Source organism: Elgaria multicarinata, chromosome 11, assembly GCF_023053635.1.
Source record: "Elgaria multicarinata webbii isolate HBS135686 ecotype San Diego chromosome 11, rElgMul1.1.pri, whole genome shotgun sequence".
NCBI lineage: Eukaryota > Metazoa > Chordata > Lepidosauria > Squamata > Anguidae > Elgaria > Elgaria multicarinata.
In genome coordinates, this window is record NC_086181.1 from 19,580,580 (window position 1) to 19,607,844 (window position 27,265).

Sequence of the window (27,265 nt, forward strand, 5' to 3'; positions counted from 1 at the left end):
CTTTCTGTTGCGCTTGTGTGGGAAATAGTAGACCTGGCAGATATGCATACAGCAAATGAAATTATATCTTGTACTGGGCCAATTAATTTTAGAATTTTTAGAATACCAGGAGCAAAATTTTGGGATGCATGAAATACATCCCTGAGGCTAGATGCTTGGAACGAAAGTAAAACTGTCAATTGATCAATATTTTGGATTTCATAAATGCACTGTGGATCTAGGAAATCTTACAGAGATTTCAGAAATCAGTAATGTCAAGAAGCCATCTCAAATTTCAATCCCACTACTCCAATTACTACTATTTAGGTCAATTTGGCTGTATCGGCTTAAGTCTCAGTACTATAACCAATATTTCATCTTTTTTTACAAAAGGCAAGTTAAAAATGCAGTACAGATCAGGTTATGCACAGATTCTGGTACTGGGGCTTCAGTCCAAATCAACTCTTTTGAAGTTCATTTTGAAAAATTACAATCTGTAAAGCTAGCAGACATTGGCCTTAGCAAGACCTAAGGATTATCCCAGGCAAATGGAGGGGTCATCCCTGCCTGCTCCCGGGATCCCCTGTGTGTCATTTGGATGCACAGGGATGATCCTGGGACAATCCCAGGATATAGGCCTGGTCTAGCCATGGCCATTCACTGAGCACAGCTGCCTATTTTCATGCACAGCTCCATTAACTTAACATAAGGGAAAGTTTTTCAGGACAACTTCTTTGTTTGAACATGTTCTGGTGGAAAATGTGATGTCTACATATGAAGCTTGCTCTACGATTGTCTAATCTCTCTATTAACCATCGGGGGAGGGGGGAAGGTGGGTTTTTTTTGGCCAGTTTTGCAACAGTCTAGGCATACCCATGTTCAATGCAGAGAATATGACTGGTTTGATACATAACTCAGTATGACCTGTTCCCATTTTTGAAAATTTCATTTTTATTCTCATCGAGTGTGGTGAAACCTTTCAAAAGGTGTGGTTTAGGGAGTTTAGGGAGAGGGACTCAGGATTTCTAGTCACGACTAGGGGCAGATCGACACTACTATTTTATAGCGGTATTGAAGTGTACTGATAACTGTTGGGGCACAATCCGCATTACATATAGCACTTTCATAATGTTATTTCCTGCTTTTTATTCCACATTCATAATGATTTGGCACAACCAGTAGATCTGGCCAAGGAATGGGCAAATCTGTCAATTTAAGTTTTGATCAGTTTCTCTTTTTCCTGTCTGTTTGTTTCATCCCATGGACACATCTGTTTATTATTTTTGGGGTGGGTATAGACGGGGGGAGTCTGCGAGCTCATCTACACCAAACAGGATATTCCACTATGAAAGCAGTATATAAACGGCAGGGGCCACACTACTGCTTTATAGCAGTATTGAAGTGCACTGAGAACTGTTGGGGCCCATTGACACATACCATATACCGCTTTCATACCATTTTCATTGTGTTCTGCCCTGCTTGGTGCAGATGTGTCATGGGCCCCAACAGTTGTTAGTGCACTTCAGTACCACTATAAAGCAGTAGTGTGGCTCCTGCCTTTTATATACCTCTTTCATGCCACTTTCATAGTGGAATATCCTGCTTGGTGTAGATGAGCCCTGCATGAAAATCAGTATTTATTTATTTATTTATTTATTACATTTCTATACCGCCCAATAGCCGGAGCTCTCATCGTCAGCATCATCGTAAGCATACAGTAAGCATACTCATGTGGATTTCTCATATTATATGTATTTTCATAGGCACTTTTCCTAGTGTGTACACTTTTTCCAAGCAAGTTTCTGTAATAGAATGCATTTTGTGTTATCTTTTCCCCTAATATAAGCATTTTATGTGCACTTTTCCTTAATGCAATGCATTCTTGTCCACATTTTGTTGAGTTCTAAACCATATCCCAGAATTCTAGATTTCAGTGTTCAACTGTGTTCCATTTCTTGTATGGGTTCGAAAGGTATGAACTGGGTAAGTTCATATCAAAAATTATACTGAACAAATTTCGCTTTCATTCCTAGTTACCAGTAAACCTCTTCCCCTTTCTGTCCCTGCCTCTCTCCTGAATGGTCTCCGCTAAGTCTTTCCTTTCTGCATATGTGCTTCTAATAATATTGTGTGTTATTAGAATGAATTTGAGTCCCCCCCCCCTCCAATGAAAATAATCAGCACAGGGTTTACTGATACGGATCAGAACTACAGTAGGGGGTGCAAAGGGTTAACAGTACTGTGCATCCACAGCATGGTCCCAATCCAAATCAGGCCACCTGCACCTGAAATTTACTCCTAAAAATGCATTCACAGAATGTCACTGTGTCTTGTTTGGTCCTCAGTTTCCTTCCTAAAGTATAGCTTGGGGGTCCCTGGAACACCCTCCCTGTCTGTGGTCAGCAAGATTTCTTCACATGGTCAGTTTTCTGAAGTATTTTCCGTGCAAAGAAATTATTTAGCAGTTAGGACCTTCTAGTTTAGAGGGAGGCAATCATGATACAATTAACATTGGGCTCATCTACACCAAGCAGGATATTGCACTATGAAAGCAGTATGAAAGCGGTATATAAAAGGCAGGAGCCACACTACTGCTTTACAGTGGTACTGAAATGCACTGACAACTGTTGGGGCCTATGACACATCTACACCAAGCAGGATATAACACTATAAAAGTGGTATGAAAGTGGCATATGGTATGTGTCAATGGGCCTCAACAGCTGTCAGTGCACTTAAATACCACTATAAAGCAGTAGTGTGGCTCCTGCTTTTTATATAGCAATTTCCTTCGGTGGATTTATATTTTTGTAAAATCTTAAATTAAGAGAATTTGGGAAGAATCATCTGTTTTAACCCCCCCAGCTTTTAAAGTTGTGAAATTGAGAGAGGGGGACCAGTGCTATGAAATTGCAGAATGGTGCAACATTACACAACAACACATAAAGTGTGTGTGTGTGTATATGATAAAACAGTCTATCAACATTTTAGCATTTTAGCTTTCCTCCAGAAAAAAACCCAAAAGGCTCTGGGTTCCAACCACATTCTGCCATGCCAAGTTCTGATCAGGAAAGTGTTTTGCAAAATCTGGTGAGGAATTAAATGGAGGTGAATTCCATTAGCACCCCTAGTGGGAAGGGCAGTAACACAGGTCTGTAACCACAGCTGGGGGGAAAGTTGCTGGTTCGTGGAAGTGACAAAGGAAAAAGCAGGAGCTATGAGAGGGTTAAGCACAATTCTTCTCAGCTTCTTCACCTCCACAAATCATCCCTTCCCAGTGCTTATTTCAAGAAGTGAGTAGGGATGTACAGGGCTTTTCTTAACCCCATTCCATCTGTGTTTCATGGATTGTCAGGCGTCCTTCCTTTCATCATCTACAAATTAATGAAATCGGATTTTTCTGAACTGGAATATCATTGTATTTTCACAAAATTGCATTTGGGTTAATTTGCATTAGCGCTGATGCAAATTCACAGACACACCACAAGTCAATTCTTCATGTCTGTGAGTTCTTCATGTCTGTGGAATTTCATGGACTTGGGGAAACCCCCAACTTCTTTTCAGAATCCATAGACATCTGTACGCATTTGAATCTATGACAGAATTCTTCAATTCCCCATGATTGAATGCTTTGCCACATTGTTATTTTTAGTTTGAAACAAAAACTCCCTATACCAATGTTTGCTTCAAGCATCAATGGGGAAGGAGAAATGAAGTCAGCTAGCTCATTAACATTCTTCAAATTGTATTTCAGAATGACCTCCATATGGACCAACAAACAGATATGGAGGGAAATCAGTCAAGACCTACATCATTCATCCTTTTGGGATTTGGCAACGGCTTTGAATTGAGAATTATCCTCTTCATTTTTTTTCTAGCTATCTATGCTTTGTCAATTGTGGGGAACCTTCTCATCGTTTTACTAGTTGTGGTGGACCAACATCTGCATACCCCCATGTATTTCTTCCTCCTAAACTTATCCTGTTTGGAGACCTGCTACATTTCAACCATCCTTCCCAGGATGCTGGCTAGTTTCCTAACTGGGAATAGATCCATATCTATTAAGGGATGCATCACACAATACTATTTCTTTGGTTTCTGTGCAGCTACTGAATGCTATCTGCTGGCAATGATGTCTTATGATCGTTATTTGGCCATTTGCAAACCTCTGCATTATACATCTCTTATGAATGGTAGGCTCTGCCTCCAATTGGTATTCACATCTTGGATGAGCGGCCTGCTAACCAACACTATAATAACCTCTTTTATGCTGGAGCTGACATTCTGTGGACCCAATGAAATCAACCATTTCTTTTGTGATGTATATCCTGTGGCAAACCTCTCCTGTAGCAATACACACTTAGTAAAACTTGCAACTTTCATTCTCGGCATTATGGGAACAGGGCCCCCTTTTCTGCTAACTTTGTCCTCCTATGTCTGCATTCTTCTCACTGTCTTACGAATTAAATCCAAAACTGCACAGCAGAAGGCCTTCTCCACCTGCTCTTCCCACCTGATTGTTGTGACATTGTTCTATGGGTCAATATTCCTTGTCTATATTGTCCCTGAAACAGAAACACTGAAGGAACTACACAAAATCTTCTCTCTGTTCTACACTGCCCTGACACCCACACTCAACCCCCTCATATACAGTTTGAGAAACAGAGAAGTGAAGGAGGCTCTTTTCCGATCTGCCCGGAAATTCAGCAACAGAATTTCATAGCCTTGTGATATCTTAATGGATCTGGTGAAATGCTGAGAAAGGGATTGTCATTGATAGAGTTGTTTGATGAATGTGATCTTTAGGAATTCCTGAATCAAATTTCCTAGAGCAGTGTCCAGTGCTCTCTCTGCACTTGTGGGACCCACCACTAATGCAATGGAAATCTAGTAGTTCTTCCTAAAGCAACCAGACATGAGTTGAAATAGACAGTTCCAGAACAGAACAGGTAAGTGGAGCTTCCTGTTGCACTGGTGGTAGGTCCTTCTAGCACAACATAATCAGCAGAGGTTAGAAGGCAGTGTTGGATACTGCCCAACAGTCTGTACCTCGCTTCCTAAGATGCATATAAAAAATTAGCTGTCCACCAGACTTCAGACTTCTGCCATGATGTTCACAACAGGTGAAATATATCAAAATATATATTAAAACACATATTTTGAGAGGTAAATACCAATTTAAATACCTGTTAAGATGCAAATTTAAATACCTGTCTTGAAAGCATTAAAACAAAACATTGCAGATTATTTTAGAAATAGAACAGAATTGTGGACAAACCCCACAAAACAAGATTCACCCATTCCAACTCACCAATAAATTATTAATAGCACAATCCTATACCCACTGTCCGCGGAGTAAGACCCATTGAAGTCAATGACACCTATGGCTGAGTAGAAATGTATAGGATTGCACTCTAAGGCTTTAGGTAGACCTAAGGTTTATCCCAGACAAATGGAGGGGTCATCCCTGCCTGCTCCCGGGATCCCCTGTGGGTGATTTAGATGCACAGGGATGACCCGCGATGATCCTTGGGTATAGACCTGGTCTAGCCATGGCCTATCTCTCCTTTGACAGTGAACCATTCTTTTAAAAATGAAATACAAATCACCTTGGGCACTGATGATATAATAACTAGTGATGGGTAAAATATTTCAATTTCAGTTGTGCTCATTTTCTCATTTTTGAGACTCATTTTCTTTTTGTCTTATTGGAACATGCTTGCAATTTTTTAAAAGAAGTCATCTCAAAAATGTATGCACATTTGTTTTTGTGAAGTTCTCCTATTGTATACATTTTTGCATAAGATTTTGCCTAATATGCACATTTTTGTATGTGTTTTTCTGATTAGAGAACTGAATTACAACTTTCAGAACAGGACAAACATCAAAATAAACCATTTGTATATTTCTTTGGAAAGTATGAATTAAAATGCAGATTGAATGAATTGAGTGCACAATAAAATGTTGTGGTTTATTCGCATCTTGTCCCAACAGGAGTTATCCCACTCAGGACTCCAGCCAGTTCACAGCTTGCAAATGTGCGGGTCCGAAGGGAAAAAAGAAATGAAAAAGGAGAGATCTTTCTTTCTTTCTTTCTTTCTTTCTTTCTTTCTTTCTTTCTTTCTTTCTTTCTTTCTTTCTCAGTTTGCTAAAATGTCCTTCCACTGTCCAATGGAGTGCTAAAAGGTTCATGTTCAGTGAGCACTTCATTTCTAATAATGCAGCATGGGAGGTTTGTGGAGCTCCTGAAACGTCCCTGTATAGCTGAAGGGGAATATTTAAAAACTCTTTGACTGGGTTCAGACAACAGGATAACCAACAGTGTGTTAAATAGCCAACGGTTGGTTATTGTGTTGTCTGTCAGAACTTTTTCACATCACGATTGTTTATTCAGCCGAAATAACCAACACAAATAACCAAAACTGTGCAGAGTTGATTATTTGAACAACTGTTGGTTATCGTGTTGTCTGTCGGGCATTGTTGACTGTTTCATCACACACAGTTGCTTATTTTTGGCAACTACGGAGTCCCCTGGAAAGAGCAACCAAAACAATGGCTGTCGCTCTAGTCCAGCCAGCAGAACTTGCAATGGCTGCTGGGATTTCAGCAGGAGCAATGATGGGGGAGATTGGGCAGAGGATGTGTCAAGTCAAACACACCATTGACTAGTAGTCAGCTCGACCCTGGCCTTAATCCACAGCATGGTTGATTATAATCATGTTGTGTGGGGAGTACCCCCTCAAAATCAACCACGAAGTTGACTATTACCCCACCATTGACTATTGTATTGTCAGAACACAGCCTTTGTGTGCATTGCAGTGCTCCTATCCTAATTTCCCTTCCATAGCATTAGATATGCTCTTAAAACAGGGGTGGAACTTATGGACTTCCATCATCCCTTACCATTGGATATGCTAGCTAGGGCTGTTGGGAATTATAGGCCAAAACATCTAGAGAGCCACAAATTGCACAATCCTGTCTTAGGAGCTTTTACATAGGGCAATTCCTCCCTACTTGTTCCCCCCCCAACCATAAACCAACTGCTGCCAATTTTCCATTGATTTAGGAGGTCACTGCGCATGTCCAGTCTTTATTGGGACATTGTTTTTACTTCTTCCCCTTTTCTTGTCCTTTTAATTTACAAATTCATATGCTACTGCACACCTAGGGAGTTAATTGAGTATGCAGAACCTTCAACATCTCCATGGATGTCCCTGATTCACTGCCAAACTGATAGACTTTGGACCACCCAATTTTGTATGAGAGGAACCCACAAGAAAATGATGTGGCCTATTGCCAGCTCTAAACAGGAGCACTCCTATTCTGGGCTTTAGGAAGTATAGAACATGAGCCTCTTAGTATTGTTATGGCTGGGAGCACCTGAAAAAATATCCATGATCAGGTTTATAATCCAGATTCAAATCCCACACACATAAGAGACACATTAGTCAGTTATTTGTGAGTACCATTTATTGAAGCAATGGCTGTGGGGACAAAATTCTAATCGTTATTTCTAAAATTATGGTAGTTTCACCAACTGTTGTTAAAAACAAACCAACCAACCCCAAAACTATATTCATGTTGAGATGTTGTAATATCCAGCATGTGGGATTAATGTAATAAAAGATAAACATTTGCGTTTCTAGTAATGTTCACTTTCCTCAAAAAATTGTGAAACTTAGGGCACATCTACACCAAGCAGGATATTCCACTTTGAAAGTGGTATATAAAATGCAAGTATAAGCTAAGAAACTATGGGCACATCTACACCGAGCAGGATATTCCACGATGAAAATGGTATATAAAAGGCAAGAGCCGAAATGCACTGACAACTGTTGGGTCCCATTGAGACATGCCATATATCACTTTCATACTGCTATATCCTGCTTGGTGTGGCTCCTGCCTTTTATATTCCGCTTTCACAGTGGAATATCCTGCTTGGGGTAGATGACGCCTTAGACGCTTGGGTTCTAATTTGAAAGTTTCCTTTTACAACATGTTGTGGTGCAGAACATACCAGATAAGAATATGCAAATAGAAGAGGTTCTCAATTATATATAGCATTTTGTGCAAGTGGCAAAAGCTGTGTCACAATGCATCTTACATAACAAAGCCAAGTTTTTTGTATTTATCACTCAAAAGTGTATGCTGTTGTTTAAGTGTAGTTTCTGAATCAATTCTATTAAATAAATGTTTACTTCATCTTTAATCCACCCTTCCTCCAAGAAACTCAGGCCACAGCTAGACCTAAGGTTTATCCTGGGATCATCCAGGGTTCGCCTCTGCCTGAGCACTGGATCCGTTGTGTGTCACCTAGATGAACAGGTTTGACCCCTGGATGATCCAGGGATAAACCTTAAGTCTAGCTATGGCCTCTGTGTGGTGTAATGCTATCCTCTCATTCTCACAACAACCCCTTGAGGTACATGAGGTTAAGAGGACTTCTTCTTCTTCTTCTTCTTCTTCTTCTTCTTCTTCTTCTTCTTCTTCTTCTTCTTCTTCTTCTTCTTCTCCTCCTCCTCCTTCTTCTCCTCCTCCATCTACTACTTCTACTTCTACTTCTACTTCTACTTCTACTTCTACTTCTACTTCTTCTTCATGAGTCTATGCCAGATCCAGGCCAAACAAATTCTATTCCTGTTCTTAGGGTTATCACAAGCACCTGACTAGGTCTGGGAGCTCAGTGGACTGTCTGTGTCCATCCCCTCAAACTCAGTCAGGCACTCCTCTTGCAAGCACTCGTGAGGCCCAAGCAAGTGCTTGGCAGCTGCCCATGCCCCCAAATTGTTCTCTTTCCCCAGTTGTGTTCAATGGGAGATGCCATTGACACAGGAAGGGGGAAGTGTGTGATTTTGGCCTTGTGAATGCTCACCAGGCCAAACTGAGCCTCAAAAGTGGCTCACGTGGCCCAGCAAGTGGGCATGGATGGCAGCAGTGATGGTGTGAGGCCCCCTGTGCCTTGTGGGTATGTTTTCCCACCCCTATGTGTTCTTTAGGGGAAAAAATATGAATTGTGCTGTTTTTCATACAGCACCTGTGTAACAACAGCTATAGTAGGGTTTGAAAACACATGGAAATATTGTCATGATACCTACAGAGTCAATTTCTTGGAGAAAACTGAATTATACTGAGGAACCAATTAGGAGGCCTTTTTAAAGATCCAAGTTAAGACATTCTGAAATCTGGCTTTCTCAGAGTTACCGTGACAAAGCATAGTCTAGGACTATATAAGGAATGATTTTTATTTTTTAATTGAAAACTGTAGGGTCTTGTTTGGGAGACAGAGTAGTATGCCTTCCTATGAGATATTGTCTCTTTAAAATAATATGACACACAGACCTCATCTACACCAGGCAGGCTATTCCACTATGAAAGCGGAACTTAAGAGGCAGGAGACACACCAAGCAGGGTATAGCGGTATGTAAGTGGTATATGGTATGTGTCAATGAGCCCCAACAGTTGTCACTGCACTTCAATACCACTGTAAAGCAGTAGTGTGGCTCTTGCCTTTTATATACCAGTTTCATAGTGGAATATCCTGCTTGGTGTAGATGTGCCCATAGTTTTTTTTAGCTCATACTGGCATTTTCTGTGCACTTGCAAGGAGCCATTTCTGCTGCTAAATTTACAGGCCCCAAGATTTATATGTGTGAAGAGAAGAAAAATATTCTTTTTGGACCAGAAGATATATGAATAAATAAGTTATCCTTAATTTACAAGTTTATAAGCCTATCCAAGATGTTTGCCATTGGGATTTATTTTAAATCAACATTCTTTCTGGATTCTGGACATTTGTAAAGTAGTGCTAAATTTCCTGAAATGATTATCCACAGTGTGTGTTAAACTACATGTATCACAACCATTCTTTGTTGGAATATATGTATGTTTTAAAAATGTAAAGATGCCGGTGTGTGAATTCTTATACACCGAAATGATGAGTTAGTGTCAAAACAGACATCACTTTTGTCATGCCCTGTCAGGATCAGGTACTAGGGATGAGTACTTTCAGGATCCAGGCCCAAGCTCAAAGGGCTGCTCTGTTGCAGAGTGCTGGCAGAACTCAGGCCCTGGCCAGCAGCAGTTCATGCCAGTGTAATACGGTGCAGCTAGAGTCAGGGCTATTTAAGACCCACATTGTGACTCCAGCATTTGCCACAGCAACATCGTTCCTGTGGTGCTTGGCTCATGTTCCTAGTTTCCTGATGCCTTGTTTGTTCCTGACCTCAGACTGCTCTTTGGAGTATGCTCTTGCTTTTGCCTCTGCCATGCCTTGTTTGTTCCTGACCTCAGACTGCTCTTTGGACTATGCCACTTTGTGGTTATACCAGTAAATGCTCTATCCTAAACAGCTTGTGTGCGGGTTAGTCTTTGTACACCTTTGCTCTCTTGGGTTCTGGCACTCAGTCTGTGCTCCCAGCTGCCCATGTCCTGGACTATTACATGCCCCCACTGAAAGGATCCTCCTTTTCTTCTGAGGAGCTAGAACTCCCTCAAACAGATGAAGCCTTGGAGCCACCTTTGTCAGGAGACTCTCAGAGGAGAGGACTACAGGTCTGACCCTTCCAGAAGAGGGCAGTTGTGCTTCAGAGACAGAGGCTAACTGTTCACCCAGTCCTAGAGAGTGCTGTTACCTGAAGAGGCAGATCAGTAAGGCTCCTTTAAGATGAAATACCCAACTCCAACAAAGAACTTCTCAGAAGCAAGGATTCTTATATATGCCAGCTGAGCCATGGGTGGGGCTCAGGAAGCCCTGGGAATACAACTCTTCATTTTCTGTTTGGACTTTCCTGAAAACATCATTGGTTCTTAGTCTGTGCTTCTTGTAGCCTAACGTTAACTTGTGTTTGGATTGCAGTATAATTGAATTTGTACTTCTGCCTGATGCTGATTCTGGATTCTGATTATACTTCCCTGATTTCCCATGTGCTTGATCTTGAGCATGACCCTGATTTATCTCCAGAAGATACTTGTTTGCTGGTAAAACTGTGTTTTGCTCTTGATTTGCTTAATTGACTCCTCCAGTGCAATTCTCTCTCCGTGTTTGCTTGCATAGCAAGGAATTGAACAGGGCAACTTTAAATCCTTGCCCAGCACTCCCATAAAGGCTCTAGTCTGGTTTTGGGTCCCACACTTAACATTTCTATTGTAAACTGGTGATCCAACAAACAAACTAATCACTCTTTAGCAACAGAAATTGGAAGTGCAGGTCTTCAATATGGATTTTCCCCATGGTGGAGGGCTAGTGCCTCCATACTTGTGCTCTAGGATTCCAATCAGGATTGAGCCCCCTGAATCTGACCTAGAGCTATAATTAAAAATGTATTGCAGCTAGATATACCTTTAAAGTAATGCCTGCTGTCCTGGATTATTACCGTATTTCTTCGATTCTAAGACGTACTTTTTTCTTCATATAAACATCTCTAAAAACGGGGTGCATCTTAGAATCGCAGGTTGTTTATTATTTCTTAGAATCAAAGCTTTTTTTCTGTTGGTGGTACTGAAATTAGTGTGCGTCTTACAATTGATGGTGTCTTAGAATCGAAGAAATACGGTATTTTTAAATGATATCTCTTCCTTTCTTTTTTCCAATGGATTTCTCATTTTTAATTTCAAGCTTGCCAGATCATAGAATGAATGCATAGCCTTGACAAATGTAATCAAATTAAACTAACAACAACAATAACAACAAAAAAGGTCCCTTCCAATCCTATATTTCTTTTTTTTTGGGGGGGGGAGTAGATTTGGTTGCCAGTTGTGTACTTGTAACATGGAAAGGTAGCTTCAGTTGAATAGACTTCAAGTGTCTATTCCAGTAAACAAACAGATCTGGGTGTTAGGTTCACCCATCTGCCACCCACAGCTATCCAGCTCCAAGGCAGTGGTGATATAGGAACTAGCCACAGCATAGAATATCTTACCATATCCATATTACCTAGATGACATGTCTGCTAAGTTATGGCCCATAACAGCTGTAATTGCCCACCAGGTTGGAGCTTGAAAGAACATGGAAAGCCCTTAACAAAGCATGAAAAACTGAACATTTTTGTGTGTGCTGTATTATATGTCAATTTGCACTCATGGTGTTTATCCACATTGTCAGGAGTCTGTGAAGGACTAGAGTAATGCACACATTGCTACCACACATACAGTAAATGGATGGAGGAAGAAGCAGGACTGTGGCCAGTGTCACCAGAGCTCACTGGCCCTGCCTCTTGAGATTTGCACTTTTTCTGGAAGGTCTGAAAAGGGATGCTGTGTACATGTAGCCTTGCATGTCATATTGGTGTCTATTGTAGCAATTTAGCCAATCAGATAATTTATCACAGAAGTCACAGTGGCCTAGTTTGTGAACCTTTATTTGTCAGCAAAGGATAACAAGACACGAGTCCCTTCAAGTGTGTAAGTAACCAACCAAGGAAAACAAGATGCAAGGCCCCTATCTGGAAAGACTCCTCCCTCCCTTATAAAGACTTTTGGGCTTCTGGAATTCTCTCCCTTCCTGGCTTCAGTGGGCAACTTCTTCACAAACATTGCTCCTCCCCATGAGGGCCTCCTCAGATTATAGAAGAACCTGTATACATCAGGGCTCGATTCTGGCAAGATGATTAGCTTTTCCCCAATTGCAACGTATTAAGTCCTTCCAACTGTGGCAGAGGCAGATTTCCTCTGAGGTAAAAATGCTCTTAGTTTTCTCCCTTGAGAAAAGCCATTTTTTCCTCATATCTTCTGTGAAAAGCTTAACACCAACGGTACTGCATTTAATGTTGTACATTGCGAAAACACTGAAGATATAATTTAGCTTTCAGTGTGAGAGATTTTTTAGAAAAGATTCAGGAGAGATAGTGGCATTTTAATACTCAGCAGCTGAAATTACTAGAGAACAGTCAACAGAGAGCTATTTGGCAAATGACCGGAAGTGTACAAACGACACAGAAGAAGAGGTTGTGTGTGCAGTGATTCCCACATGCAGAAATGGGGAATGAAGGGAGTATACCCAGTATTCATCCTCCTAATGAAATCAACTTTGAGGTAAAGCAATTTTATGTAATAGTTTTCCCCTCCTGTTTTTATATGTCTGTGGGGCTGTTATCACACCAAATGGCTTGTACCAAAGCTGCCATAATAGCACCACTTACTTTGAAAGCTATGTGTCCAAGGCCATAGCTAGACCTAAGGCTTATCCCTGGATCATCCAGGGGTCAAACCTGTTCACCTAGGTGACACACAGGGGATCCAGTGCTCAGGCAGGGGCGAACACTGGATGATCCCAGGATAAAACATAGGTCTAGCTGTGGCCCAAATCATGTTGCTGCAGTTGTAGTTGTTTTGTAAACTAACAGGGCTTTCTTCTAACCTCAGGGTGGCCAACTGAAGTGGCAGCCCATAAACATTTTTTTTTTATTCAGCCTTCAGTGGCCATACCAATTTTTATGTCCTAGCAGGCTGAAACAGTAAAAAGAGAATGCCGATAGTTTCTTTCAAAATTAAATGTGCTGAAAGGGAGAGATTCCACATCTTTTAATGTTATGTCTCTCTTTATTGCATTTTGCATGCAATGCTTTAACAAATAGATATCCATGTAGTTATTCAGACTTCATAATGGTGCTTTGCCACACATGGATTTGATTGGCTTATCTTGCAAAACTGTGGCCTCCAAAAATGCATAAATGGCATTAGAATGGTTTCTCTTCTATTTTTAGGGAATGTTTCTGGGATCCATTGCGTTAGAGAAGGAGGTTGTAATGCTGCATACAGGCTGCTTACATTCTATTCAAGTCAGTAGGATTTAAGCAGCCTTATTGTCATTATTATTTTATTTACATTTCTGTACCACCCAATGGTGGTTCACAATACTTAACAAAAATATGAACAATATTACAAGATATAATATAACTTTCTGATAAAGCATAGTCTGAGCTTTTAACATACAAAAGTAAAAGCATTTTCAACAGCTAAAAACAAGTTCAATAAACAATTTCAACAATAGATCCACTTAGCACAACTCGCATAAGTACCGCCATTATATGCCATTAAATGTCTGGGAGTGGAGGGCAGTATTAAACTGGCATCAAAAAGATTACAGTGTCACCACAGGTTTATGGTACAGCTTTATGGCCTGAGTGTTGAAGATGAGCAATGATAGTGATCTTTCACCCCAATGCCTTGGTTGAAACATCCCCTGAACCATTGTGCCAAGGCAAGAATGCAAATGGCAAGACATCCTTACAGCTGTCTCTGCCCCAGTTCCATGCAATGTCTTCAACGGCTGCTGTTTCTAGCATTGCTCTCCAAGCTTGCTGAACACAGTCAAACATTGCAAAGAATGCAGATAATTGATATTGTCGGTCTTCAACTCTCTAGCTAGAATTTTGGGCCAGATCTACACCAGGAATGATAAAACACATTGAAAATGGTTTGAAAGCAGTATGTGGAGTGTGTCTTGGGCCCCAACAGTTGTCAATACCATTATAAACCATTTTAAAGTAATAGTGTAGGACCTGATTTGCTCACTGGGCTACTTAAATCTCATTGACTTCATAGGATTTTGACTTAAGAAGCTTGTGTGAACATAGTTGCAGATTGATTCTCTGGAACAATAGCTCAAAGAGTCCATAAGTGCAGAATAAAGGCAATCAACACATGTTCAGTAGTCTCACATACTGTAATTGTTTACAAATTATCTTCATGCACCCACTTTTCTTTGGTCTTTCAGCCTCCCTACAAATTAGAGGAACACTAAATTATGGGTCAGTGCTATATCAATACTTCTAAAATATATGCTTCTAAAAACAAAGCAAAATATATAAATCTGAAACTAGAGCTGAGCTGAAAATTTTCAAAAGATTTTGTTTCGGAGAATTTCTGTGATCTTTCCTTTTCTTACTCTCCCTAGAAAAAGAAGGCTCCCATGAAGCATTTTCTCTGAAAATTCCTCAGCTTTTTGTGTGGCAGGCAACTGCCACCCCTGCCACAAAGCTCCGGAAAAATGTTACGTCTGGGGCATTGTGGTGGATACAAAATGGATGCTACTCAACATACTGTGTGTGCAAATTATATTCCATAAAATCTGTATTTTATAAATACGTTCTCTACTGCATTTTTTAAAATTTCCTACAGCAAATTCAAAGCAGAACAAATCAAACTGCCATTACCAACTTCATTCTTCTTGGATTTGGTGATCACCCAGAACTGCAAGTCCTTCTCTTCCTAGCCTTCCTTATCATCTATATGATGACCATGGCTGGGAATCTCCTAATCGTCATTCTAGTTGTGGCTGATCTGCATCTCCACACCCCCATGTACTCCTTCCTAGGGAGCTTGTCCTGCCTGGAGATCTGCTACACTTCAACTATCATTCCCCGGATACTCTTTAGTCTTTTGACTGGAGATAGATCTATTTCTGTTAAACGTTGCATTGTACAATACTATTTCTTTGGTGCCTTAGCATCTACAGAATGTTATCTCCTGGCTTCAATGTCATATGATCGATTTTTGGCCATATGCAAACCACTGTATTACTCAACTTTCATGAATGGTAGGCTCTGCCTTTGGCTTATTGTTGGCTCTTGGATAAGTGGTTTACTAAGTAACACCATCATAACATCTCTAGAGTTGCAGCTGTCATTTTGTGGGCCCCATGAAATTGAACATTTCTTTTGTGATCTAGAGCCAGTGATAAAGCTTTCCTGCAGCAATACCCACATGGTAGAAATTGTAACATTCATCTTGGCTGCCATGGATTCCATACTTCCCTTTCTACTTATCCTTATTTCATATATATACATTATCAGCAATATCCTTCAGATCCGTTCAAAAGCCATGAGGCAGAAGGCTTTCTCCACTTGTTCATCCCATCTCATTGTAGTGACACTTTTCTTTGGGTCCCTGATCAGCGTCTACATGATTCCCAAAACCAACACCCTGAAGGAGCTTCATCAAACCTTCTCTCTTTTTTATACCATCATAACTCCCATGGTCAATCCTCTAATATACAGTTTGAGAAACAGAGAGATGAAGGAGGCCCTGTATAGAACTGTCAGGAGAGCTGTCAATGTGGCTCAATTTCCTTAGCACTGGGATATATTGGTCACCTTTTTGTGTGTGTTTCAATTAACATGAAATTAAGGAAGTGCATAAAAATCTTTGTATGATATTTTAACATTCTTTCCTTTGGGTCACCTGAATATGGCTTATGCTGTATGAAACAGGCCTTTAAGAATTGGGACCAACCAAGCAGATGAAGTATCAGATTAGTAAAATCCTGATGTAGGTGGAAAAGAGGAAATCAGCAGTGACTTACATAAACCTGGTATTGCATATGGGTTGAATCAACCAAGGTATGTCAACAAGAAGAGGAGAAGGGTAAGGACCAAACTGGATGGGATTATGGAGATCTGTGAATGGATCTCCCATTTCTTTACATTTTGGGAAATAGCAGCTGTGGGGAACTGCAGCATTGTGGGAGTGAAGTTGTACAGAGGCATGGGGTAGGTGGAGAGGAAAAACATTGAACCTCACTCCACCATCATTGTGGGTGTGATTTGGATCCCCATAGCTGCTGTTTAGCAAATAATTAAAATAAAGAGATAAACTTATATTCACAGACCTGCTTTTATCTTGTCTAGTTTGGCACAAAGACAGCGTTTTTAAAATGCTACTTTTTAAAAAAGCACTTCAGCATTTTGTATAAGTTATGTTACTTGAAATTTGGTCACATATGTTAAGAGATAAATATATGATTCCATTGTGCCAATTTGGTAAAAATCGAGATAGTTCAAAGAGAAATACATCCCAAATTGCCCTTATTTCTGATTTTGTTTGTACTACTCCCCAACAACATAAGCTTCTTTATTAAATTAAACCTCCCTGCACTTAGAATGCTTGATGCCAAGAAGAAGAGTTGTCATCTGGCCTTTCTCCGTGGAGTGCTGTTCTTGATCTACAGGGACTTCTTTTCCCATCTAGAAATGTTGAACCAGTTACCAGCAACTCCATCATCATGTACACGCTAGGGGGATATTGCTCAGAACTGTACTTTCAAGTGGTGTATCAGGGTAGGGGATCTTGACCCAAAATTCTCTTGTTCCAGGTAACCAACTAGGAGCCTGCAATCATATGTGGATGGTCCATAGGGACTGCAAGATGTTTTTCACACTGAGTAGAGCTGAGCATTCTCAGTGATGAGAAAAAGATCCATCTCAATCCAAGGACCAAGTGTGCCTATTGGAACCTGCCTGCCTTGGACTTGGGGCCAAACTAAACATTCTTCTAGTTGGTTTATTTACTCCAGAGTAAGCACTCATAATCCCATTTCAGATCAGGATTGCAGTGCTCTGGGAGGGGTGGTGGTTAAGTTTCCTCCACCATTTTCATCCTGAAAGTCCAGCCTCCCATGGAGGTGATTTTTACTTTTTACCCACACACACCAGTCTGGGAAAATAAAATTGGAATACCTTGGTATATTGAGGAGAGTAAGGCTTCATCTACACCAAGCAGGATATTGCACTATGAAAGTGGTACCAAGCAGGATATAGTGGTATGAAAGCAGTATATGCTATGTGTCAGTGGGCTCCAACAGTTGTCAGTGCACTTCAATACCACTATAAAGCAGTAGTGTGGCTCCTGCCTTTTATATAATGCTTTTATACCTCTTCACCAGGTTCTCCATATATACAAATGACACCTGCTGAAATTCCCTTTTCAATACAACTGTTAAAGATACAAGAGCCCTGTCCTCCTTTTCATATGGTCACCCTACTAGTACTGCTTTATAGTGGTATTGAAGTGCACTGACAACTGTTGGGGCCCATGACACTTCTTCACCAAGCAAAATATAACACTATGAAAGTGGTATATGGTATGTGTCATGGGCCCCAACAGTTGTCAGTGCACTTCAATACTAGGGGTGTGCACGGACCCCCCGCTCCGCTTCACTTGCAGATCCGCCATTTTCCGGATCGGGCCGCTCCGCCCCGCCCCCGCTCCGCCCACTTCCGCTCCGCTCCGCCCGGAGCTCCGGATCCGGATCCGGAGCTCCGTTTCCCCCCCCATAGGCTTGCATTGAAAGCTAAAAAATTATACAACTTTTTTTCTGTTCAAGTTAGAAACCGCATGTTTGGCACCATGACACCTCATGGGGATATACACACGCATGCCAAGTTTCAAAGCAATCCCATCATCCCCTGATTTTTGGCGAATTTTTGAAAATCGGGCACCCCACACACAACATCCCTGCGAGGTGGGCAGGGGAGGAGGGAGGGAAGGCAGGCAGGCATGCAGCTGGCATTTCTGGGGGCATAAGGAAGTGAGCCAAGGATAAGCCAGTAATGCATATAAAATGGAATAAATCAATCAATAAACAAAGGAGGGGTGGAATTAAAAGCAGCAGTGTTGCTCAATAAACAGCAAGAAGAATTTTTTTAAAAAGGCTATATCTGTCTTTTACCAGCAATAGGGGGACGTGCCCGGGGGAGGGGGAAGTAGCTGCCAGTTCAAGACACTGACAGCCACCAACAGCTCTGAGAAGAAGTAAAACGCTCACTTCGACTCAGAACAGGCATTGCTCCACCACTGAAAAGTGACCATTCACTTCAACTCATGATAGGCATTGCTCCACCGTTTTACTCTCTTTGGAAGGCTCTATGGCCTTCCAGTGCAGGAGAGAGTGGGGGCACGTCCACGATGAGATGCCCTAGGGGAGCTCATCCCCTTGCACCACATCGATTCAGTTGTTCCCCAAGGTTAGGGTGGGGAGCAGTGCTGTGTTTCTATCTCTTATTCTTGGCTTAGTATATGATTTCAGGTTGTGTTTGTGCATTTGGTGGGGCTACTGTGTTAAAAAACACGGGGAAAAGCCCGTTCAGATGAAGAAAGAGAAGTTTCCCAGAATCCCAAGTTACCTGTTTTGCCTATGCCCTCCTCCAACTTTGGGATCATCATGACCGGGAGCTGACTCTGCCCCTCAGCCCTTTGAAAAAGGTATTTTTCCCGCCGATTTTTTAAAAACTTCTAGCCCGCGACCCGTACGATGCAGAAAGTTGAGAGTGGTCTCAAAATGACCCCCATCCACGACTCTCTGTGCACAAGAATTTCCAGAACGATAGCTTAAACCCCCCCCAGTTATCCCCGATTCTTTCCCTCAATGCAATCCTATGGGCGAAAAGCCGAAAACGCAGTTTGAGCCGTGCGGTTGACCCGATTTTCACAAAAACATTGCACGTGAACCACAGCACGCAGAAAGTTGAGAGTAGTCTCAAAATGACCCCCATCCACGACTCTCTGTGCACAAGAATTTCCAGAACGATAGCTTAACCCCCCCCAGTTATCCCCGATTCTTTCCCTCAATGCAATCCTATGGGCGAAAAGCCGAAACGCAGTTTGAGCCGCGCGGTTGACCCGATTTTCAAAAAAATATAGCACGCGACACGGACAACGCAGAGAGGTGAGAGTGGTCTCAAAATGACCCCCATCCACGACTCTCTGAGCACAAGAATTTCCAGAGCGATAGCTTCAAAAACAACGTAGTTATGCGCGATTATTTGCCGCAATGCAATCCTATGGCGAAATGTTTTCAAGATGGCGACCGGAGCGCTCCGCCTGAACTCGGAGCTCCGAAAAATGGTCGCTTCTCTTCGCCTTGCTTCTAGGGGGTCCACGGTCCGCTCCTACTCCGCCTCTGGGTAAGGCGGAGCAGGCCAATCCGCTACTGCTTCTACGCTCCTAATCGGAGCGGAGCACATCCCTATTCAATACCACTATAAAGCAGTAGTGTGGCTCCTGCCTTTTATATACTGCTTTTATACCTCTTTCATGGTGGAATATCCTGATTGGTGTAGATGAGGTCTAAGCTGATATACAGCCATAGCCCATCTATGCCTGAGCTCCTATTAAAGAGTCCGTTTTCTTTAAAAGGACTTCATATTATATCTTTGTATTTTTTGTCAGTTGTCTGCACCAGATGATAGTCATTAGAAAGTGAAGGATGGCCACCAAAGTTATCTGTGTTAGGCTAAGGGACAGCAGTGTGGAAAAGGGATTTAAATACCTCCCCCACTAAGCTGCCCAGTTGATCAGGGTGGAACAGCTTGGATTTTAGAATGTTTTAAGGATGTTTTAAGGATGTTTTAATCATGTATGGTATGTTTTAAATCAGTTTTTAACGTGTTTTACATTCACTGTTGTTCCCCGCCTCGATCCAAGTGGAGAGGCGGGAAATAAATAAATTATCATCATCATCTTCTTATGAGGAGAGGTCAGGAAATGCAACCAGTTTGTGAAGCAAGCAAAAGGATTTATTTAGGGGAATTGGGAAAGGGACACAGCAATGAATAAAACAATACAAGAAAAACAATCACCAGTATTCACAGAGAGTGTCACACCCTCTCTGGGCAGAAAACCTAGTTACAAACATTCATAGAGTTGCACACGAATCTTCTGAAGGCAGAAATGCTTAGGACTGTGCAAGCACAGCCAATCAAGAGCTTGGGAAACATAGCCCCGGCTTGCACATGCTGTCAATGGGCAAGCGAGAGTCACACCAGAGGAACCCCCTCCTCACCCCCTAGTTGGTAATACAACCCCTTAGGAATATGCTAACCTCTGGGTTACAACCATGGCACTGTTTTGCAAGTTGTCTTTGTTAGGTTGTACAATCTCTGCCAGCTGAGTTTTAGGATTGGTGTTCTTTGGATCATGCCTGCCAAGCAGCAGGCAAGAGTCATGCCAATGAAGCACGTCTATATCCCAGTATAAAATCGTGCAGTATGACAGAGCAAGATGGCCATCCATTTTTGTTGCCTGGACTGATGAATTCCACCCACGAAATTCACCCAGACATATTCACACATGGATAACTTCTTCTGGCCAGATAGGAAGTCAGAGCTGAGAGTTGGATGGAGGTTCAGTCCTTGAGTGCACTCAAGATCACCCAAAATATCATGATCTTCCCGAACAAAGGGAGCTCAGGATTTTTATACCTTTGGTTTCTTGTTGGGGCTTATGGCTGCAAAGGAGATGCTTAGGGTGCTCTTTGTTGATAATACATCATGTCCAGTACTGGAACAGATTGCTTTATCATTGAAAGATTGACAACACCTCTTGACAGCATCTCCTGCCTGTGAGTGCTGGGTCATATCTGTCTTGTTACTTCAGAGAATTTGGGGTGCCTGGTGCATATCCCATTTCCTCCCTTCATCTGTCTTTCCCAGAAACTTAAGGCTATATACATTCTTTCATGCCTTCATCACAACAGGACCAGGGCACTTCACTTAGGGATGCTGACCTTGCTTCTCTCATCCTCCCTCCCTTGACTTCGCCCACTGACATTTGCATGTTTTGGTGACACAGAGACAATCAGCTTATTTACAATTCACATTACATCAGAGGTCATGTTGATATATATGTCTTTGCATCGCATCACATTTACTGCATTTCAAATGAGGTCTAATGTTCACAGCGGTGCTGGTGTTTACTTTTGAGAGGATACGTAAGTAGGAGATCCCTTCACAAGGCCATAAAGCTGGCAACTTTATTGATAGGAGGTGGGGGAGGGGAAGAGGAATGAGGGTGGAATGGCAAGTTGACAGGGAGAGAAAGTAACCTTTATTGATAGTAAAGAAGGAGTTTAAAGAAAAAGAGAATTGTCAGAGCTTAAGCAGCACAAAAGCAAACACAATTTCCTCCCAATTTGGGTTCATTCACAAACCCAAGCTAGTCTACTCATGGCGCCAGTTCAGGCTTTTCTTATGATCTTGAAGGAATAAGTAAGAACGTAAGAGTTGATTAACACGCCAGGCATCCCTCAAGTATGTAAGTCTTCAAAAACTTGCCCACAGTGGGCTTTGATGCAGACCTGGACTGTGGAGGTGTTTTGCGATGGGAGAGGGAAGTTCCAGAAATAAAAACACAGACACCAGAGCTTGGGATAAAATAGGGCCTCTTTATTTACTCATGGAGATTCTCCCCTCCAGGGATCTGTGCGTGAATGTGTGGGAATCAAGTTTGTTTAGCTACAGGCTCTAGCCTGTCCCTCAGGCAAGCCACTCAGCTGAAACAGGGGTCGGGTGTCCCACCCCCCCTTCAAACTTCACTTGCGTGTTTGGTGAGACCAACCCGCGTCATCCCCACTCTGGCTGAGTAGATGAGACAAGTAGGTCCCCAAAGGCAAACCATATTCTGACATGAGAGAGGTCCGCCTGGCTCCTACACTGTACTCCTTTCGTCGCCAGCTGAAGACCTTTTTATTCACTCAGTATTTTAACACTGAATTTTAACTCAAATTTAAATTATACTGTTTTAACTCTGTATTTTAACCTTATATCAATTGTGCTGCGTGGTTTTATCCTGGTTGTGCTTTTTATATTGTATTTTGTATTTGTATTTTTAACTTGTTGGTTGTTTTATGATGGTTTTAATTTTTGTGAACCGCCCAGAGAGCTTCGGCTATTGGGCGGTATAAAAATGTAATAAATAAATAAATAATAAATAAATGAAAGCTGCAAAGCCCCCGAGGACCAGGACCTCTGGCTTGCTAATCACTATAAAGGTGCCAGAGTGCTCACCCATCCCTATTCTGCCTTCCAAAAATTCCTGCACAACCCTGCCATTTATAATAAACCTATTTATCCTCCATTTCTAAGATTAGATCCAGTATGGAGTAGGCGAAAACCTGAACATCACTAGATGACAGGGAAAATTCCTACTCCGCGCCCCTACGAAGGGAGCAACTGGATATTCCCATACTGGTTTATAGGGAGGGAGGGTGGGGGTGAAATCAGAAGAGGCCAGACCCTCGCAGGGGAGAGCCTTTTATAGCTAGGCTCCACCCCTGCCTCACGAGGTAGCATGTGTGCCTAGCACAGATGCATGTATTCTCTTTATTTCCGGCACCTGTCCCCTCGCAAAAGCCGTCCCCCATCCAAGCCATACCGGCTGGGCAGGGATCGGTCATGTGTTGGCCATTTGACTTGGATCTCTCCTTGGCATTCCTGGGGACCCCGACAACAGAAAGGAGAAGTAAAGTGATATCAAAATGCAGCCTTAGAGTTGGACTTGGTACTGAGACGTTAACTCACACTTGTGAAGGTGGCTGAGTCTATTGCATACTGCCTGAAAAGCAGAAAGTAAGGATGGTCTGATATTTGAGCAGGTCACCATCCTCCATCCCACTCCATCAACCAATTAACCATGCTTTTCATGCCAAGGGCCATTACAGGGGTGAATGCAGACAGTTAAAGGACTGAGGGTTTCAGTTGTGACTAGAAAGATGTTGTCTAGACACCAGGTCTGCTCACAAATACCTCAGAGGCCATGTCTACATATCTTGGTTAATCTGGTGCTCAGGCCGCTTCACTGCTCAGTCACAAGATCCATCATAAACAATAGACCTGTTCCCTGATGCTATTAGGGCTCCTTCTTCTTTTAAATGCAACCATACACAAAATGTGCAGTTCCAGGAGAAGAGATTCCAAAATCGACATAGTGTAATACCTTTATTAAGTAAATTCAAAGATCACAAGAACATTATTATAGTTCATATTTCAAGCCATGCAAAAGATTTATTGTTCATATTTCAAGCCATGCAAAAGATGTATTGTAAACTGATATAAAAAGTGGTTAACAACATGAAAGGTAAAATAAGTAGTCCAGCTCCTCTACAACCCTAAACCCTGATCAAGCATACTCATTTCTCCTCCCCCTGCTAAAAACTTTTGCCACAGACTACAGTTGTAGTCTCAACATAGTGTGATGTTTCCAGGATGAAGAAAATCATTCTGGATCAAATCATGTGAAATGACCAGTGTTATAAGGGCAGTGATGGCATAAAATATCCAATAGGATAGTCTTGAGACTGCTGAACTTTATTAGCTCCATCATGCCTACATGTTTGCCCTTGAATTATCCGCCTTCGTTTCTATAGCATATGAAACCCTGAGCACTTACACCTTTGCGCTTTTATGTTTCATTCATCTTTACACCTCTCCTCTCCTGCGCACCAGCGTATTGCTGCTGTTCCATTGAGATGCACTCTCAGATCTCCTTGTACATCCCCCTACAGTTCATTGGTTGCTGGTAGTTGGACACCTTGCCCTCCCTAGTAATCAACATGGGGCACTCCTGGTCTTGCACTGCTTTTTCCTAGGAAGTAGTTTCTCTTGTTACTGAATGCACTTTGGGAAAACTCTGTCTCTCTCCTACATACTTTCGTGGTTATTCCCTGTTGCCTAGGCTACGCCCATTCCCCTCACACTGCCTGGAGGCGCTGGAGTGTGAACTGGGGAGGGTTGCAGCATTGTGTAAATCCCATTGATTTCAACTGCATTTTCATCCAATTCATACTAAAATCCAATGCATGGTTACCTTTGAGTAAACCCCATTAAACCAGCAGATCACTATTTTATAAACTTGGAAATGCACAGCTTAGCATGATCAAAGGATCAATCCATCGCACTTGTGGACTACCTGGAAAATGGTTTAAGGGGGGAATTTAAAAAATCCTAAATAATCAAGAGATGGACCTATCTCATTCAAACTTGCATGCTGAAAACTCTACATAAGAGCTATCACTGTGCCAATTTTGATCTCTTTATCTTTAAAAATGATGGAGCTGTAGGTAAGGAGGTTGCATTTTCCACATTTCTTTTAAGGTGAAGATGTACCCCCGGTCATGGCTACTCAGGAGTAAGGCCATAGAGTAAAATGGGACCTCTCTTCCATCACCTTCATGGTTGAGTGGAGAATCACACCATCCTCCTCTTTTGTTAGCAAGACCACCCTTAGACACCCCCCCCCAAAAAGAACGGAACAGTCAATAGAACACAATAACAGAAATACACAGGAGGATTTCTGTGTATTTTAAAAAGAAATGAACTATAAGAGCCAAAATAAGTGCAGATGTGGACAACATTATGTGGGTATTGGACTGCAATACTGCATACCAGGCATGGGGCATGTGCAGTAAATCATTGGTGTGATGGAGCCCTATGTGTACATCTGTGGGTTGTTTTTTTTAAAAAAACCTGATATCCCTCATTCCAAATGACTTTTTGTCAGTGTTCATGCCTTCTCCGTGAAGCTTGACTGTAACAGGATTTTGCATTTGTGATATTAAATTCCCAGGATATTGTGTTACTCTATGTAGGCTTCCAAATGTCTGGAAACACACACACAAGGGAAATACATAGGTGTTATAGTGGTATGCACATTAAAATCCCACACTGCTGTGTAACTTTGGCTTCATCTACACCAAGCAGGATATCGCACTATAAAAGTGGTATATAAAAGGTAGGAGCCACACTACTGCTTTGCAGTGGTATTGAAGTGCACTGACAACTGTTGAGCCACATGCCATATACTGCTTTCATAGTGCTGTAGCCTGCTTGATGTGGCTCCTACCTTTTATATACCACTTTCATATGCTTGGTGTAGATGAGGCCTTTGCCTCCTTGGACTAATTCCTTTGGACATCCATGTCTTTACGCCCTAAATTTGTGTGAGCAGGCTGGAGTTTTTGGTGATGAAGGAAGGCATTCTGAATGTGCACTTGCACTATTCTTAACTATTACTGCACATATATTTTCTTCAAATTATAATTACAGCAATTATTATTCTTGTTCTTTAAGCTATCTGGTATGTAATTTAGTACTCAATTTAACTGATTATTTGTAGAAATTGATAATTTGTGTATTGGTATGATGAATATATTTATAAACTATGTATATATCACTTTTCTGGCTTTAAAGGCATGCAACTAATCTCAATAGAACATTAAAAGCATATTTAAGGCACAATCCTATGCATGTTTTGACAGAGAAAAAGAATCTTACAATTCATGCTAGCTGGGGAATGCTGTGAATTGTAGAACTTTTTTCCTGTCTAAACATTCAGAGGAATGCGCACTTAGAAACACAATTATCAAATGTCAAACCTCATCAAATTGTCTAAGACACAACAAATCATTATCATGCCAGTCCCAAATTATTGCTATCATTACCATTGGGCATATGAGAATCTGAGGCTGAGAGTGAACTGACAATCCAGGGAGGGTCACCTCTGATGTTACAAACACATACACTCAATATCTGAAAAAGTAGCATCTCTTTCGGTTATTCAAAACCTCCTTCCTCTAAATAGTGAGGTGTGTTTATCAGAAGACAGACATGCAAATCAACAGAGGAACTGAAGTTAAGAAACAATCCATCCATCCCATTATCGATGAACAAACATTTGATATTTTTTTTAAAAAAATATGCATTGTGTATTTCTATATAGGATTGGAAATATGATCTAGAAGAATGCTATTAAAATTCAAAGTTAAACAAAAATAGAGATTACATGATCTTTAAATCTCATTTGTATGTCACTTTTCCTTGAAGGAGATATAACTAAAGATCGTAAGCAATTCTCTGAAGGGGATAGAAGACTCATTGGCTAGGATTCAAAGAATTGTGAAACTAGTTCCATGAGCCCAAGGGGAAGGGGGGTTAGATCATTTTCTTCTTGAAGAGCAGAAATCCTCCTTGCAAACAAAAGATCAAACTGCTTTTGAAACTGAGGGAAATTGCAAAAGCAGTTCGTGATATGGCATAGTGGTCAACAGTTCAAAGATGAAAAGTTGAATATTATACTATGCCAAGAGAGGTCCCTTGTATGGACTTAAGCATCTCTTTGGAACCAAGCCAATATGTGCAAAGCCACATATAGTGAGGAGAGGGCTGAGAAAGCATTTGGGTCTCCAGTCCCAGCAAGACCAGGTTCATCCTTTCGCATGGTCACTCCACTTGACTCAATCATCACCCCAGTTAGGTTTAGTTCTTCTTCACTGAAGAGAGAAACCAGCTGGGCATCAACAGTGAAATCCATTTCTTCCTTGCTGAAATCCTGATCTAAGATGCTTTCAACCTTTCCAAACAAAAAAGAAACAAAACCAGAATGAGGTGCCCTGTAATACTGAAAACTGAAGTATATATATTAAAAGAATTTATTGAAAAAAATACTGAGGGCTCATCTACACCAAGCAGAATATTCCACTATGAAAGCGGTATATAAAAGGCAGGAGCCACACTACTGCTTTATAGCGGTATTGAAGTGCTGTTGGGCCCATTAAGCCATACTGTATACTGCTTTCATACTGCTATATGCTGCTTGCTGTGGCTCCTGCCCTTTTATATATCACTATCATAGTGGAATATCCTGCCTGGTGTAGATGAGCCTTGAGTAATCATAATACCTTATTCATGTTATCCTGAGTATATACTGTAAAGTCTAGTCCTATGTGTTCTTACTACAAAGC

The 27,265-nt window shown here is 41.5% G+C and overlaps 2 protein-coding genes across 2 annotated transcripts; both read left to right on the forward strand.

Moving 5' to 3' along the window:
* The first annotated feature begins 3,742 nt into the window (after positions 1–3,742).
* On the forward strand, positions 3,743–4,699 carry LOC134406550 (olfactory receptor 10A7-like). Its single transcript, XM_063138026.1, has one exon. It carries the CDS (start codon positions 3,743–3,745, stop codon positions 4,697–4,699), a length of 957 nt encoding a protein of 318 aa, XP_062994096.1.
* An 8,249-nt stretch (positions 4,700–12,948) lies between these two features.
* On the forward strand, positions 12,949–16,047 carry LOC134406685 (olfactory receptor 10A7-like). Its single transcript, XM_063138201.1, has 2 exons — positions 12,949–13,005; positions 15,094–16,047. Exons 1-2 carry the CDS (start codon positions 12,949–12,951, stop codon positions 16,045–16,047), a joined length of 1,011 nt encoding a protein of 336 aa, XP_062994271.1.
* Positions 16,048–27,265: the final 11,218 nt, after the last annotated feature.